This window comes from Myotis yumanensis, unplaced genomic scaffold, assembly GCF_028538775.1.
Source record: "Myotis yumanensis isolate MYYU_CA2020_CCGP unplaced genomic scaffold, mMyoYum1.0.hap1 SCAF_12, whole genome shotgun sequence".
Lineage (NCBI taxonomy): Eukaryota > Metazoa > Chordata > Mammalia > Chiroptera > Vespertilionidae > Myotis > Myotis yumanensis.
The window spans coordinates 43743289-43757530 of record NW_027223763.1 but is presented as its reverse complement, the minus strand read 5'-3'; the positions used below and the strand labels follow the sequence as shown (position 1 = coordinate 43757530).

The following is a 14242-nucleotide window of genomic DNA, read 5'->3' as shown; positions in this document are numbered from 1 at the left end:
TTAAATCAAAAACTTCATTTGCAGTTGATGGCATATTTCTTTTTAAGGGCAATTAAGTGTGCATAATTTTCCACTGCTGAATACTTGAGTACAGTATTTCCCTGTTAATGAGAAGTGTTTGCTTAATATGTTTTTCCATTTCAGTGAGAGGATGTGCTTTACCCCCACTCACATAAGTAGGTGGAGATCATTTAAAAGAAACCATGGATCACCTTTTCTTTGTTCTGCCTTTTCTATCACATTTAGAGAATCAAATCTTCTTTCAAACAAGTGGATACAGTGGGATCTTGTTTAAAAGGCTGCTTAGTAATAAGGAAAATTAAATACAAAGTGGATCTATCTTGGGCTTCTTCCAAGGTTGTTTTGTACCTAGTGGGTCAGAATGACCTTGTTTTGAGGCGCTTTCATCATAGGTGGCCCATACAGGCACAGGGGAGGACATCATTATAATGGTACTGAAGTATTCTTAATTTTTGAAAATGTAAATAGCCGAAGAAATTGTATTAGGAAAATAGTTGCCAGCCATAAAAGAAATAGAATACCCCAGAGTCATTTATGAAGTCACTCTTACTGGGAGAAGGGGGTAATCATGTCTAGCTGCCATGTGAGCAATGCCTGGGGAGACTAGTGTAAAACTGGACCCAGGACAGTAAGTAGGAGACCAAATAGAATGGAGAAGACCAACATGGAGATCAGCATGTGCAGGCCAGGAATCCCGAGGCAAGTGTAAGCGGGAAGGTTCGGCTGAAGTTCTGAGTTTGTGTAGAGGCGATAGGATCTGCGGTATGGCCAACGCAACAGACTTTCCACCAGAATTTGTGGCCCCTCTTCCATAGCAAAGCTGCGAAGCCAGCCCTCCTAGCATCTTAGTGAGGCTGTGTGGCTCATCCTAGCTAATGAGCTGTGACTGGGTCTTTATCTAGAGCAGTGGTTCTCAACCTTGGCTGCACATTAGAATCACCTGGGAATCTTTTTTAAAATCCTGATTTCTGGCCCTAACCGGTTTGGCTCAGTGGATAGAGCATCGGCCTGCGGACTCAAGGGTCCCAGGTTCGATTCTGGTCGAGGGCATGTACCTTGGTTGTGGGCACATCCCCAGTAGGGGGTGTGCAGAAGGCAGCTGATCGATGTTTCTCTCTCATCGATGTTTCTAACTCTCTATCCCTCTCCCTTCCTCTCTGTAAAAAAATCAATAAAATATATTTTTAAAAATCCTGATTTCTGGGCCTCATCCTCCAGAAGTTCTGTTTCTTTGTTACTAATGTTGTGGCCCCACCCCATAACAAAGAAACAAAGAAACAAGGAAACAGAATTTCCGGAGGATGAGCCCCAGAAATCAGGATTTATAAAGATTCCCAGGTGATTCTAGTGTGCAGCCAAGGGTGAGAAACGCTGATCTAGGGTCTGGACAGTAAATGGATGACACACTAAAACTGGGGGATTTGAAAAGAGTTTTTAAAAGGCACTGTTTGCAAAGATGTGGGAGAAGTATAAGGAAACTACAAGTGATAGTTCAGTATCTGGGGTCAAAATGTTGGCCTGAGAGGTAAGGGAATGGTACAGTTTCTGGAACCCAAATAGGAGTTATCTGGAGAGGCTCACAAGAAAGGAGCTGTAACATTCAGAAGGACACACCGGTCTGAGTCAATCCCAGGTTTGAGTCAAACCCACCGGAAGAGAAGGAAAGGAGTAAACACCTGATGTCACTCTCAGACCTCCCTTTAATCTGCTGTGGAGGTTCCCATTGGCCAAACCCACCTGGAGGCCAGAGTTGGGAAGCCCTTAATGTACAGTAGCTGCACAGGGAGTGTCCCAGGACGCGGAGCAGATCTGGAGGAATGTCCTGCATTGTGACTCCTTGTATAGGTAGTAAGAAGTGAGAAGTGGCATTCTTCACCATTACTGCTTCTATCAGCAGCTGCACTTGGAGGACTTTGAGACCCTAGGGCAGTGGTCGGCAAACTCATTAGTCAACAGAGCCAAATATCAACAGCACAACGATTGAAATTTCTTTTGAGAGCCAAATTTTTTAAACTTAAACTATATAGGTAGGTACATTGTTATTAACTTAATTAGGGTACTCCTAAGGCTCAGGAAGAGCCACACACAAGGGGCCAAAGAGCCGCATGTGGCTGCAAGCCGCGGTTTGCCGACCACGGCCCTAGGGGATACCACCACAAGCACGCAGCACACCACCCAACAGAGAAAAGCACTCCAATCAGGGACACCCGCAGTGGGCTGTTCCTGATGAAATAAATGTGTTCAGGGGTGTGTTTTTTACAGAAGTTAGCATTTGGTGATTTATTTATTGTAGTTAGCACTAGCAGGAATGGCATTGTAGAAAATCTTGAGGAGCAAGCAAGGAATTTTAGATTCATTTCTACAGAAAGTCGAAAAAACAGTGAAGGTTTTTACGCTGGGAGATAGTATTTTTTTAAAAAGCCTGAAATGCTGAGTCATGTGGCAGGTGGAATGGAACACAGTGAGCAGCTAACCAAAACCCCGTGTTCTGAGCAGGACCTGTGAATCAGTCTAGGACAGTAGAAACTGGAAGGCTGGAAGAATTTTAATCACATGGCAAGGTCAGGTGCCAGCCTGAATTTGGGGAAGGAGGTGATCTAAGTCCAGTTTAGTGATCACCCCGAATCTATGAAGGAGCTTGGTTGTGAGAGAGGGAGACTGAAAAGGAATGTTGGAGAGTTGATACGTCAGGAGTAGGCCTGGAGGGTGGAGTGTGGAGAGAGGGCCTGTCCATCATGGCCAGCCTAGGAAAGAGGGCTTCGGTGAGACCACTCCCGAGTGTGATATATGTTCAGTGGAGCCTGGGGGGTGCAATAGACAGTAGTATTTCCTGGGAAATTGGAAGAACGAGAGAATTGTCTGTCAGCTGCTCTGGTCACCCTCAGAGCAAGGTCAGGGGGAGTTGGGGGTTGGGTATTGCTTGTTGATTCCCAGAGTTTCAGGATAATGACCTGTGACCAGTTGAGGGCACAGAGATGGAGATTAGCTGTTATGTGGTCATCTCTGAGGAACTACCAGCCAGGGATGTGTTCTCCCCGAAAGGTGAGGACGCAGCTGCCGCTTGTAGGTACAACTGCAGCTCTGTGACGTCATCGAACAGAGAAAGAGTGGGTACACGTGGAGTGCCTGAGACATCTTAACTGTATTTTTCCGGTAAAACCTTGCCTGCTCCCTTCAGCAGGCAGGCAGAAAAGAGAAAGAAGCCCCCAGCCCTTCCCACTTCTAGTGGCCAGCTTGTGCCAGGCCAGCTGTGGCCGTGGCAGGGAGGGGGAGATGGCTCCCCCCAGTATATTTAAAGTTTTTGCTTTAAATGGACTAGACCAGCGGTTCTCAACCTGTGGGTCGCGAACCCTTTGGCAGTCGAACGACCTTTTCACAGGGGTCGCCTAAGACCATCCTGCATATCAGATATTTACATTACGTTTCATAACAGTAGCAACATTACAGTTATGAAGTAGCAATGAAAATAATTTTATGGTTGGGTCACAACATGAGGAACTGTATTTAAAGGGCCAGAAGGTTGAGAACCACTGGACTAGACAAACCAAATCCCTACATGAGACCATTTTGAATGATCTGAGACTAGAAATAAGCAGAAGACCTTTTATTCTTGGAGTCACCAGAAGGGTCATAGACCTGCCCTAAATGCCATCCTAGGAAAGGGGATGATCTAAGCCCAGAATAAATTTAGAGGGACAGAGGGAGACATAGTTGATCATGATTACACTTCATAAGAGTATAACAGCTACAGGGGATAAAAAGATGAACAAATCCCAAACATGCCTTTGTTATCCCTCAAAATGTCTTCATAAACATAGTAATAGCACCTTCATTGGAGGATATTTCTTTTCTTACCTATAACACAACATTTAGATGCTCTGAGAAGCACAAGCTTGAAAGTAAAAATCACCCAATATCACACTGCCCAGAGATAATTATTGCAGTTAAATATATTTCCTTCCTGTCTTGTTTTCCTCTGTGGATGTGTATAAATACACTTGTGAGTTTGTGTTCTTCACATTTTATTTTATATCCTACTTTTTTAACTTAATATTTTTAAATATATAGAACATTTTAAAAACATGGTTCAAATGAATCCATAATTTGACTGGAGCTTATTAAATACGTTTGTCAAATATTTTAGCAATAGACTTGGACTTAATGTATGAATCAATGATGCAAATGAGAAAAGAATAGCGAATTTAATACCTAGGTTTAGATATTCCATCAAGTTGTAGATAACATTCATATTATCAAATGAAACAGCCACTTGTTGAGACAGTTATCACAACTTTCTTCAAATTTTCTTCTGGTTTTTCTGAAGCCATGTTTTCCCACCCTTGCAGTCACTCCTAAATCTCCAAAGGTTCTCCTTTCTCTGTCTAATCCCAAAATGTTGACCTTGCTCAGGCCCTTTGAGAACGTTCCCCTCTCTCCTTAGGTTACTTACCCAGCCCTTTGATTTTCATACCATTTATATGCTGAAAACACTCAAGTTCAAAATTTCAGCCCAAACCTCCATTCTAAGCTCCAGACTTGTATCTTGACACTTGACATCTCCATTTGGATGTCTTGTTGGCATCTCAAATGTAACTCTAACCAGTAATCTTCCCCTCAAAAATGTGTTCTTACTTCAGTCTCCTCAACTCGGTAAAGCAACCTCAGTCCTCTCAATTGCTCATGGAAAACACCAGGAAGCATTTTAGTGCTTTTGTAGCCCTCATTTCTAGCTCATAGCAAGTCCTGTGTTTCTCCTTGCAAAATACAGGGTGTCCTCCCAAAAAAGTATACACGCTTAAATAGCTGATAGCTCAATTGATATTTCTTTTTTTTTTTTTCAGATTTAACCCATTGGAATTAATAGTTATTCCAAGTGTGTATACATTTTTGGGACACCCTGTATATCTCACATTCAACCCTTCTGTCCACCTTCCTATTCATCCCCCTACTCTCAGCCACCCACATCTCAATATGAACCACTGTTTCCTAATCGCTTTCCCTCATAGATTTCCTCCAATCTCTTCTCCACGCAATAGCCGAATTAGAATGCTGCTCCCTTATTGAAATACATCAAACCCTGAACATGGCCTCTGAAGCTCAGATCTAGATCTTCCTGTCTTTCCAGCCTCCTGTTCTGATGTCCTCCCACCATAGTTGACCCACAATGGTTTGCTTTCCAGTCCCTGAACTGCGGCTTCTCTCTGCCTCACAAACAATTTCCCTAGCCTTCTAATGTGATTCTCAATTCCTTGAGGGCAAGGACTCTGGCCAGGTCACTTCTGTATCCCCAGTTTGTGGAAGAATGCCTGGCACGTGATGGGTACAGCCAGCCTTTGTTGATATGACCTATCTGTTGGCTCATACTCACCTTTTAAGTCTCAGCCTGCATATCACCCCTCGGGTAGACCTCTCCTAACTCTGCCATTCTAAAGTGGACCTCCACCCTTGTGAGCTCAGTTACATCTCCCTGTTGCTTACATCACTGACAGCAAATGTCATTATGTATGTATATCCTTGTTTGTTTAATATCTCTTTCCCCCACAAGACTTACACACTCTAATGAGAGCAAGGACAATTTTTTTTTTTTTTTTTTTTTTGGCTCATGCTTTCCCTAACACATAGCACAATGCCTAGCTCACAGAAAATTCTCAGAATGAACAGCATCTGAGTGAATGGAGTTCTGAGGGGGAGCTCTTCTCTTTGTTTGGGGCAACACTGGAAAAAATGCCGGAGTCAATCTTGAAATAGAGGAGTGTGGTGCACAAAATAATGGAGCCCAAAGATGTCTGTGTCCTAATCCCTAGAACCTGTGACTATATTACCTCACATGGTTAAAAGGGAATTTGCAGGTGTATTCAGTTAAGGATCTCGTGCTGGAGATAATTATCCGGGATAATCCAGGTGGGCCCAATGTAATCACAAGTGTCTGTATAAGAGGGAGGCAGGAAGGTCAGAGTCAGAGAATGAGGTGTGTTCACGAAAGCAGAGCTGAGAGAGAGAAAAAGAGGAGAGATCGAATGAGATTAAGAGGGAGTGAGACAGATTTGAAGATGCTGCTGGCCTTGAAGGTGGAGGAAGGGGCCACAAGCCCAGAAATGCAGCCGGCCTCTAGAAGCTGGAAAAGGCGAAGGAATGGATCCTCCTCCAGAGCCTCCAAAAGAATCTGCCCTGCCAGCACCTCGATTTTAGGACCTCCAGCCGCCCAAACTGTAAGATAATAAGTGCATGTTGTTTGAAGACACTAAGTAATCTGTTACCGCAGCCATAAGAAACTAATACAGGGAGGGACCAGAGAAAAGGTTCAAGGAACCTGAAGGCGAGATGTGGTCCTGCGTCTTTTTTAGAAGGATTAGGCTTGCCCACTGGCAAACTATCTCATTTCCATTGTCCTACAACCAGTTTCATGCCGTCGATTCCTCTTTCTTTTTCCCTAAGTTCCATCCTTGGGACAAATAAGAAGTCTGTGCCTTCTTTCTTGAGTATAAGTTCAGAGACAGGAGGGAGAACCTGGAGCTAGACTTGAACCATGGAAATGAGGGACAGGGGAGTGTTCCCTAGCTGGACAAGGATTGCCTTCTCTTGCTTTTAAGAGGTGTCACCGTACCCCTTTTAATGGCCTAGTCCAGCTGTGGGCAAACTACGGCCCGCGGGCCGGATCCGGCCCGTTTGAAATGAATAAAACTAAAAAAAAAAAGACCGTACCCTTTTATGTAATGATGTTTACTTTGGATTTATATTAGTTCACACAAACACTCCATCCATGCTTTTGTTCCGGCCCTCCGGTCCAGTTTAAGAACCCATTGTGGCCCTCGAGTCAAAAAGTTTGCCCACCCCTGGCCTAGTCTAAGGTGCCTTGTCAATGGACTTCTCTAATTTAGAATTAGACTCTCTAGACCTGTGGTTTGGGGCAAATGAGCTTTCTGAGAAAAAGAGAAAACATTGGATTCCCTTTTGGGGAAAATACCCACAAGCAGAAATTTTCATGTGCAGTTATTAGGGGTTCATGGACTTGTAAGTTCAAAGGATAGAGATGACTAAGCAGGACAGATTGATCGTGGCCATTTCAGGTGATGTCAACAAGTGTTTATTTAAAAAAAAAAACTTTTTATATTGGATGCAGGAGTCAGTGGGAGGTAAGGAGGAAGTAATATTATAAGATGGGCTTCTGTGTTGAGCTAAGGGGTTTGGACTTAATGCTGCAGGGAGGATATTAGGGAGGGTTTCAAGCAAGGTAGGGACACAATTTTATCTTTACTTTTGAAAAAAGCCACTCTGGCAGCATACCTATTGGCTTATTATAATCTCGTAATTAGGGATGAAACACCTTAGGGGTGAAAAATGCTGTTGACATGAAATATTTTAATACTTCCTTTTACAGCCAGTGTTATCAGATGGCATATTAAGTGATCTAATTTCATAGACATTGTGCTGTAGAAAGCAGTTTCCTGTAGCTAATGTAAGGTCATTTAAACTCTGACTGTTGTCAGGATCATTGCTTCCCTAATAGCTGGTGTGCGTAGACGGTTAGTCTTATTGTTACTATCATCATCATCATCTCCTAGTTCAAGTACTTCTCAGCTTCAATCAGATTCATCTCCAGCTGAGAAAATTCAGACAGCTGAAGCAGTGTGCAGTGGGAGAGCACTCCAGGTCAGGACCGTTCCCGGTTCTATCACACACGAGAGAAGGAATTTAGGTCAAGTTAATCTCCCAAAGCCACAGTTTCTTTATCCATAAAATGGGCATTATAAACCCTACTTCTGTAACAACTGTGATCAAATGCAATCATTAAAAAATATAGTGCTTTGAAAAATAGACTACATTATACACATGCATGCTGACATTCATTTTCCTCTTAGAATTACCATCGTCCCTGAACAAATTTGGGTTAGGAAAGAGGATCTATGGAAGTAAATGTTTATGGTTTGCTTTTGTAATATTACATGGTTTTCTCTTGAAGTATCAAGTGTCTTAGAGGTTTTTCTAATATCCAGGCTTGTTGCCTCCACTTAGCCCTTGAAAAGTCCTGAATCAAAAATAGACTGTTTTGCTATGTTCTGAAATCTAGCGCTGTATGTTATAAGGGAGTCGAAGGACATCCTTTGGGAAGATGACCCGGTCTCAGTTCTCTGAGAGCCTATGCAAAGCCATGCGGAGAAAATTGGAAGGGCTGAGCATGGGTGGTGTGTGTGAAGCTGTTGATTCGCTAAGGACTTGCTGGCCTGCTGGTGGGTATCCCTGAGAAAAGAGGAGAGGGCTATTGGCTCAGAGTTTGCAGGGAAAGAACTGCTGGTTCTAAAGGAGCAACCACCTGCAGTACGCAGAAGGTTCTTGGTCATCATCATGACTTCCTAATCTGCTAATCAGAGACACTCCAGGCGGCGGCGGTTCGGTTTTAGTTCTAAAGCACGTCTTGCTCAGGAGAGGCTGTGGTAGGAAATACTGCAGCCTCGCCCACCTGCCCGCCTCGGGGAAATGTCAGGTGATGGGACCTTTACTCCTGTGACTCAAGAAACCACATGCACAATGAGCACAACCAGACACTGCCTTGAAGTAGGCAAGACGCTTTTTAATGACGCCCAAATGCACCAATGCTCAAGCATTTACTTTTACACAGAGACGGGGAGAAGGAAACCTCCAGGTGCCATTCCTCCTGTGGCAGCGAAATACCTTCTTGTGTTTATACCTCCCCGTGTTACTAGCAGTGACATTAACAGTGGTGTTCATGCTGGTTTACCAGGTGGCTTACAAGTTTTCCTTGGACTTCCCCGTGGTTGCATATGATTCGAAGCAAATAAAGTATTTTTATCCCTACTTCATCAAAAGGAATGCCTTCACCACGCTGCTACCTTTGCTGAGGTCAAGCAGCTAGATTTGAAGGAGAACTTCGACTTTGATTCTAGGCTCATTTTGAAAAAAAAAACAAACAAAAAAACACACAAGACAACAAAACGATATATAAACAGTGTGGGCTCTGGATCCAGACTCCACCACACACTACCAATGCAAACGGGGCAAGTCGCTTAACCTTGCTGGCCTTAAATCTCCCACCTGTAACATGGTGTAGTAGTTGCTAATTTGCAAGGTCCTTGAAAGGGTTAAGTGAGTTCAGAGGTTCTGACAGGCTGCAGTGCGCCTGTGTATAACTTGAACTCCAGAGCCAGACTCCCCAGGTCTCAGTCCCACCTCCACCTCTGCACTGTGTGACCTAGTATAAGTGACTAACCCTCTCTGAGCCAGTAAAATGGAGATGATAATAGTACCTATTTCAGAGGGTCATTGTGAGGATAAAAGATTTCATCTAACCAAAAGCACTTAAAACAGTGCCTGCCCCTTGGTAAACACTGTATAAGTGTGTGCTATGATTGCGATAGATTGTGATGATAATTGTGGTTATCCATCAAGTGTCCGGCACAAATGGTTGATCAAAAAGGATTAACTGTTGTTGTTTTTTGCAATTCCTATTACTTCTCCCATCAAAGCACTTGAATTTTAAGGAGCCTGAAGGGAAAAGCAATTGTATTACAAGTCTGTTTTTTTGTTTTAACTAAACAGATGTCAACAGGGTCCTTTCCAAAATCTTATTCCTTCCGGGACTCAGAATCTGATCTTATACCACAGTAGAAAGGCGGTTTTCTCTCTCAATGCCCCTTAAAGCAAGAACAGATTCCTGAGCCTCACCCCACCCCTTCTCAGTGAGAAATTCTGGGGCTGCACCCACCGGTCTGGTTTTGGTTTTGGTTTGGTTTTCAATGCTCATTGACTGTTTTTGTAAGTCTATTTTTTGGAGTAGTGTAAGTTAACAGAAAAATGGAGAGGAAGGTACAGAGATTTCCCATCTACCTTCTGCACATGCACGGACTCCCCCCCTATCAACATCCCCCACCAAAAGGGTGCATTGGTTACAATTGATGAACCTGCTACAATTGATCACCCAAAGTCCCTACTTTATACTATGGTTCGCTCTTGGGTTGTACATTCTGTGGGTTCAGACCAATGTATACTGATATGTATACACCATATAGCATCACACAGAGTATTTTCCTGGCCCTGAAAATTCTCTCTGTTCTGCCAAATCATCCCTCCCTTCCCCCACCCCCTGGCAACCACTGATCTTTTTACTGTCTCCATGGTTTTGCCTTCTGTCTGATTTAACAAGCGTTCCAGTGAGTCTCATGTTTTCTAAAGTTTGAAAACACAAGATATAGACTCCTACAACCTTGACTACTTTCTATTGCTGGGGGTGGTGGGGGCATCAACAAAGACTTGGCTACTCCATCTGTTTGACAGGTGTTCCAGCCCAAGAAGTGTTAAATGACTGAATTACGCAGAAATAGAGTCAGGTGGGGCGTGGGGAGGGGAAAGCAAACTTGGAGAGCATGTGAGGCTATTGATAGGTCTGGAACAGAACGTTTTGGAGTTGGGTCGTCTGGAAAGTACTGATGTCACATCTTGTGCCGTATTGCTGGAGTGATGGATAGGAGGAGAGATGCCTTTTGAATTTTTATGAGAGCTTAAAATGAAAATCATGTCAGCCTTCAGAAGTCAGAGCTGTTGGTACAAAAGGTCACCAATGCCAATTGGTGGCATGGCAGAGCTCAGCGAGGGACTATTAAAATAGCAAACTTTTTTCTTTCTTTTTTTTTTTAAAGCACCAGTTGCACTATGGTTTGAGTCTCAGTCTTTTGCCATCTTGCTGCCCCCAGGATCTTAAGTAAAAAGACAAGTGAAAAGAGAAAACCACCAAGACAGTTTTCCATCTCCTGCAGGGAGGAGGGAAGGTAGTTGGTTGTTGTCCTCAGACTTAGGGCTATGGAATATTTGTGGTGGAGGAAGAAAACAATTAAATGGTGACTTCATGGGAAAGTGATAGTGGGGTGACTAAGCAGGACAGATTGATCGTGGCCATTTCCGGTGACGTCAGCATTTATTGGGGACCTAAGCCCTGTGCTAGATGTGGTTTGTCTGGGGTTCAGCCTTGGGTGACTGAGGCTTCTAGTGCCTTAGAAAAAGAAACCAGTCTTGGCGGTGGGGTGGGAAGGTTGTACAGTGATGGCGAACCTATGACACGCGTGTCAGAGGTGACACGCGAACTCATTTTTTTGGTTGATTTTTCTTTTTAAATGGCATTTAAATATATAAAATAAATATCAAAAAATATAAGTCTTTGTTTTACTATGGTTGCAAATATCAAAAAATTTCTATATGTGACACGGCACCAGAGTTAAGTTGGGGTTTTTCAAAATGCTGACACGTGGAGCTCAAAAGGTTCGCCATCACTGTTGTAAAATATTAGTTTTGGTTTGTATATACTGGATGTGTGATGATAGAACAGCATCCAAATAGACTTAAAGGGCCTGAGAGTCATATGCATTGAGACAGTTTTTGAAGCCATTAGAATGGATTGATTATCTACATAATTAAGGAAATCTGAGGGTCAATACAAACCTTTAGGGAGGCTGCAATTATAGCAAATAGAATATGAGAAGTCAGTGAAGGAATGAGCCCACCAGAAAAGGTAAAAGTTGTCCCCAGACCATGTTCTAGCATAGAAATCAAGAGGATACATTTTTTTTCAAGAAGAGAGATAGGTTCTTTGTTAAAAGTGTGAAGAAATAAAAACAAAGCATGTGGGGGTGGGGGGAGTTGCTAAGTAAAAATGTTAACTCAAAAAGAAAGTATTGTTTTACAAAATAGATGATTTGTTATATTCACTTGTGTCAGGGTTTCTTAACCTCAGCACTGTTGATGGTTGGGCTGGATAATTCCTTGTGATGAGAAACTGTTCTGTGCATTATAGCATGTTTAGTAACATCCCTGGCCTCTACCCACTGGATGCCAGTAGTAAAACTACCATCACCAGTTATGACAATCAGAAAATGTCTTCAGACAATGCCAGATATTCTTGGTTGAGAACCACTGATTTAAGTATTAATTTAGCTCCCTCTGTATACATAGTACTACATTAGGCACTGCAAGGCATAGAAATATGATACCCTTTCACCATTAAGAAGAATGCATTCAAATGTTCTTCTATATCTCCTATTATGCTGATTACAATTATATATATATAATCATATACACACGTGTATATATACATATGTGACAATAATTCCCCAAGTTAACATTATGTCAATTTAATTATGGAATGATATTGGAAAAGTGGTATTTTGGAAAGACTGGTGACCCAATGCTGTGTGTTTTATCACAGATCAGTGTAGGAAATTTTGATTGTGGATCCATATCAATGGCAATATTAGTAAGCAGTTTCCAAATTAAATTTTGTGTATTTCTAAAACTCAAATTACTTTTTTGTTCTCTCACTTTTTATGAGATAAAATATTCTTCCTGATCCATAGGTACGTTATAGAACTTCTGAATTTAAAAAATTATGAGTGTACCATTTATCTTTTGGTAGAAATTGTGGTGCTACCTACTGAAAGTGTTCTGGCAAGTTTCAAAGTTCTCAATAAAAGAAAGATGGAAATTTGGGACTATAATTTGACTTTAAAAATATTGGTAGGAGCCCTAACTGGTTTGGCTCAGTGGGTAGAGCGGACTCAAGGGTCCCAGGTTCGATTCCGGTCAAGGGCATGTACCTTGGTTGTGGGCACAAACCCAGTAGGGAGTGTGCAGTAGGCAGCTGATCGATGTTTCTCTCTCATCAATGTTTCTAACTCTCTATCCCTCTCCCTTCCTCTCTGTAAAAAATCAATAAAATATATTTTTTAAAAAATATTGGTAGGAAGGATTACCACAAAAATAATTTCATGACAAGAAAAGTCCTTGGTGTTGGGAATAAGCTCTCCATCAAAAGAAGCAGCCTGTCATCTCTCCAAGCCTAGCTTCCTCATTGCTTAGGAGCAGAAAAAAAAAAACCTAACTCCTTTTTTGCTGCTGGTAACATTGAACAAGGCCCGACTATTGAGGCTAATCCCGGGACGCGTGTTTGCCTTGCAGACTGCATCATCTGCCATCAAAGGTGCTATCCAGCTGGGCATAGGATACACAGTGGGTAATCTCACGTCCAAACCAGACCGAGATGTCCTCATGCAAGACTTCTACGTGGTGGAAAGTGTGTTCCTGCCCAGGTAAGAAGATGTATTTTGTGTGTGATATTTCATGCCAAAGAACCCTCCTTGCGACACCCCACATTGAAGACTTTTTGCCAGTGCACATGTAAAGCAGCGCAGACTCAAAGCAGCCCAGCTGCTGGTTACTTTCTGCCGCATCCGGTGGCCTGCATTTTCTCTATGAGATGGGAAACGGGTTTCCTCCTGTGGGCCAGTTGTCATTAGCTGTGATGTTGCCTGAAGGACCGAGGGGAGAAAGACTGAGAGTCAGTGGGAAAGAATGCAGCCATTACAGAGTACTGTCTGTGTAGGTTTAGAATAAGAGGACGTCCGAGAAGCAGCAGCTGGCACCAGGTTCTTGTTACCCCTAATTTAAAAGGGGGGCTGGGAGGACCCACAATTAGGCATGCATCTGAGTTCACTCATTTTGCTCCTTTTTTAACTTAACTCGTTCCACTTAATTTTCCTCAAGAAAACTGATGAGAATCCCAATGTCTTGATACCGTGTTTGCAAAAACACCCACGTTACCCATACATGCTACCTCTAACTTTATTGTATTGGGAGAGGGGATAATCAATTCAGCAAATAATCTGAGTTTGGATGATGGTGATGTTTGTACAGCAGTGTTAATGTACTGAATGCCACAGCACTGTGCACATGAAAATGGCTACAGTAGCAAGCTTTATATTGTGTCTGCTCCACCAAAATAAAGTGAATAAACCAAAAATTTAAGTCCAGTACTAGCTTAGTCTAGGAAGAGAAGTAATCATTATTACATTGGAAATGTCACCACTGCTGACAGGATTTTTTTATATAAATATTTGATTCTAGATACAGCATATTTTCCTATTATAATGTTTCTGCTTTTACCTAAATATGTCTTACTCATGGTCTAGCAAATAAATTTGTTTTGGGGATTGGAGGTAATTATTTTGTCTTTTGGTTCTATGAGGATTGACTTGTCAGACACATTTATTTTTTTTAAATATGTTTCTTCAAAATAAGCCACTTTTGTTAGTAATGATTACTGGACTGGGTGACACTTCAGCCCTCAGTGTTCTCATCACCTTACTTTTTAAAAAAATTTCCATAGGATGCCCAGCCGGCGTAACTCAGTGATTGGGCACTGACCTATGAACCAGGAGGT

At 42.4% G+C, this 14242-nt stretch overlaps 1 protein-coding gene across 3 annotated transcripts in view; it reads left to right on the top strand.

The window, feature by feature from the left end:
- The window catches only part of PIP5K1B (phosphatidylinositol-4-phosphate 5-kinase type 1 beta), a 284538-nt gene that overhangs the window by 136984 nt on the left and 133312 nt on the right, over positions 1-14242 (top strand). For all 3 annotated transcript variants that reach the window (XM_070431544.1, XM_070431542.1, XM_070431543.1), the window contains exon 4: positions 12982-13112. In XM_070431544.1, the coding sequence (XP_070287645.1) occupies positions 12982-13112 (131 nt within the window). The remainder of the gene's footprint in view (positions 1-12981; positions 13113-14242) is intronic.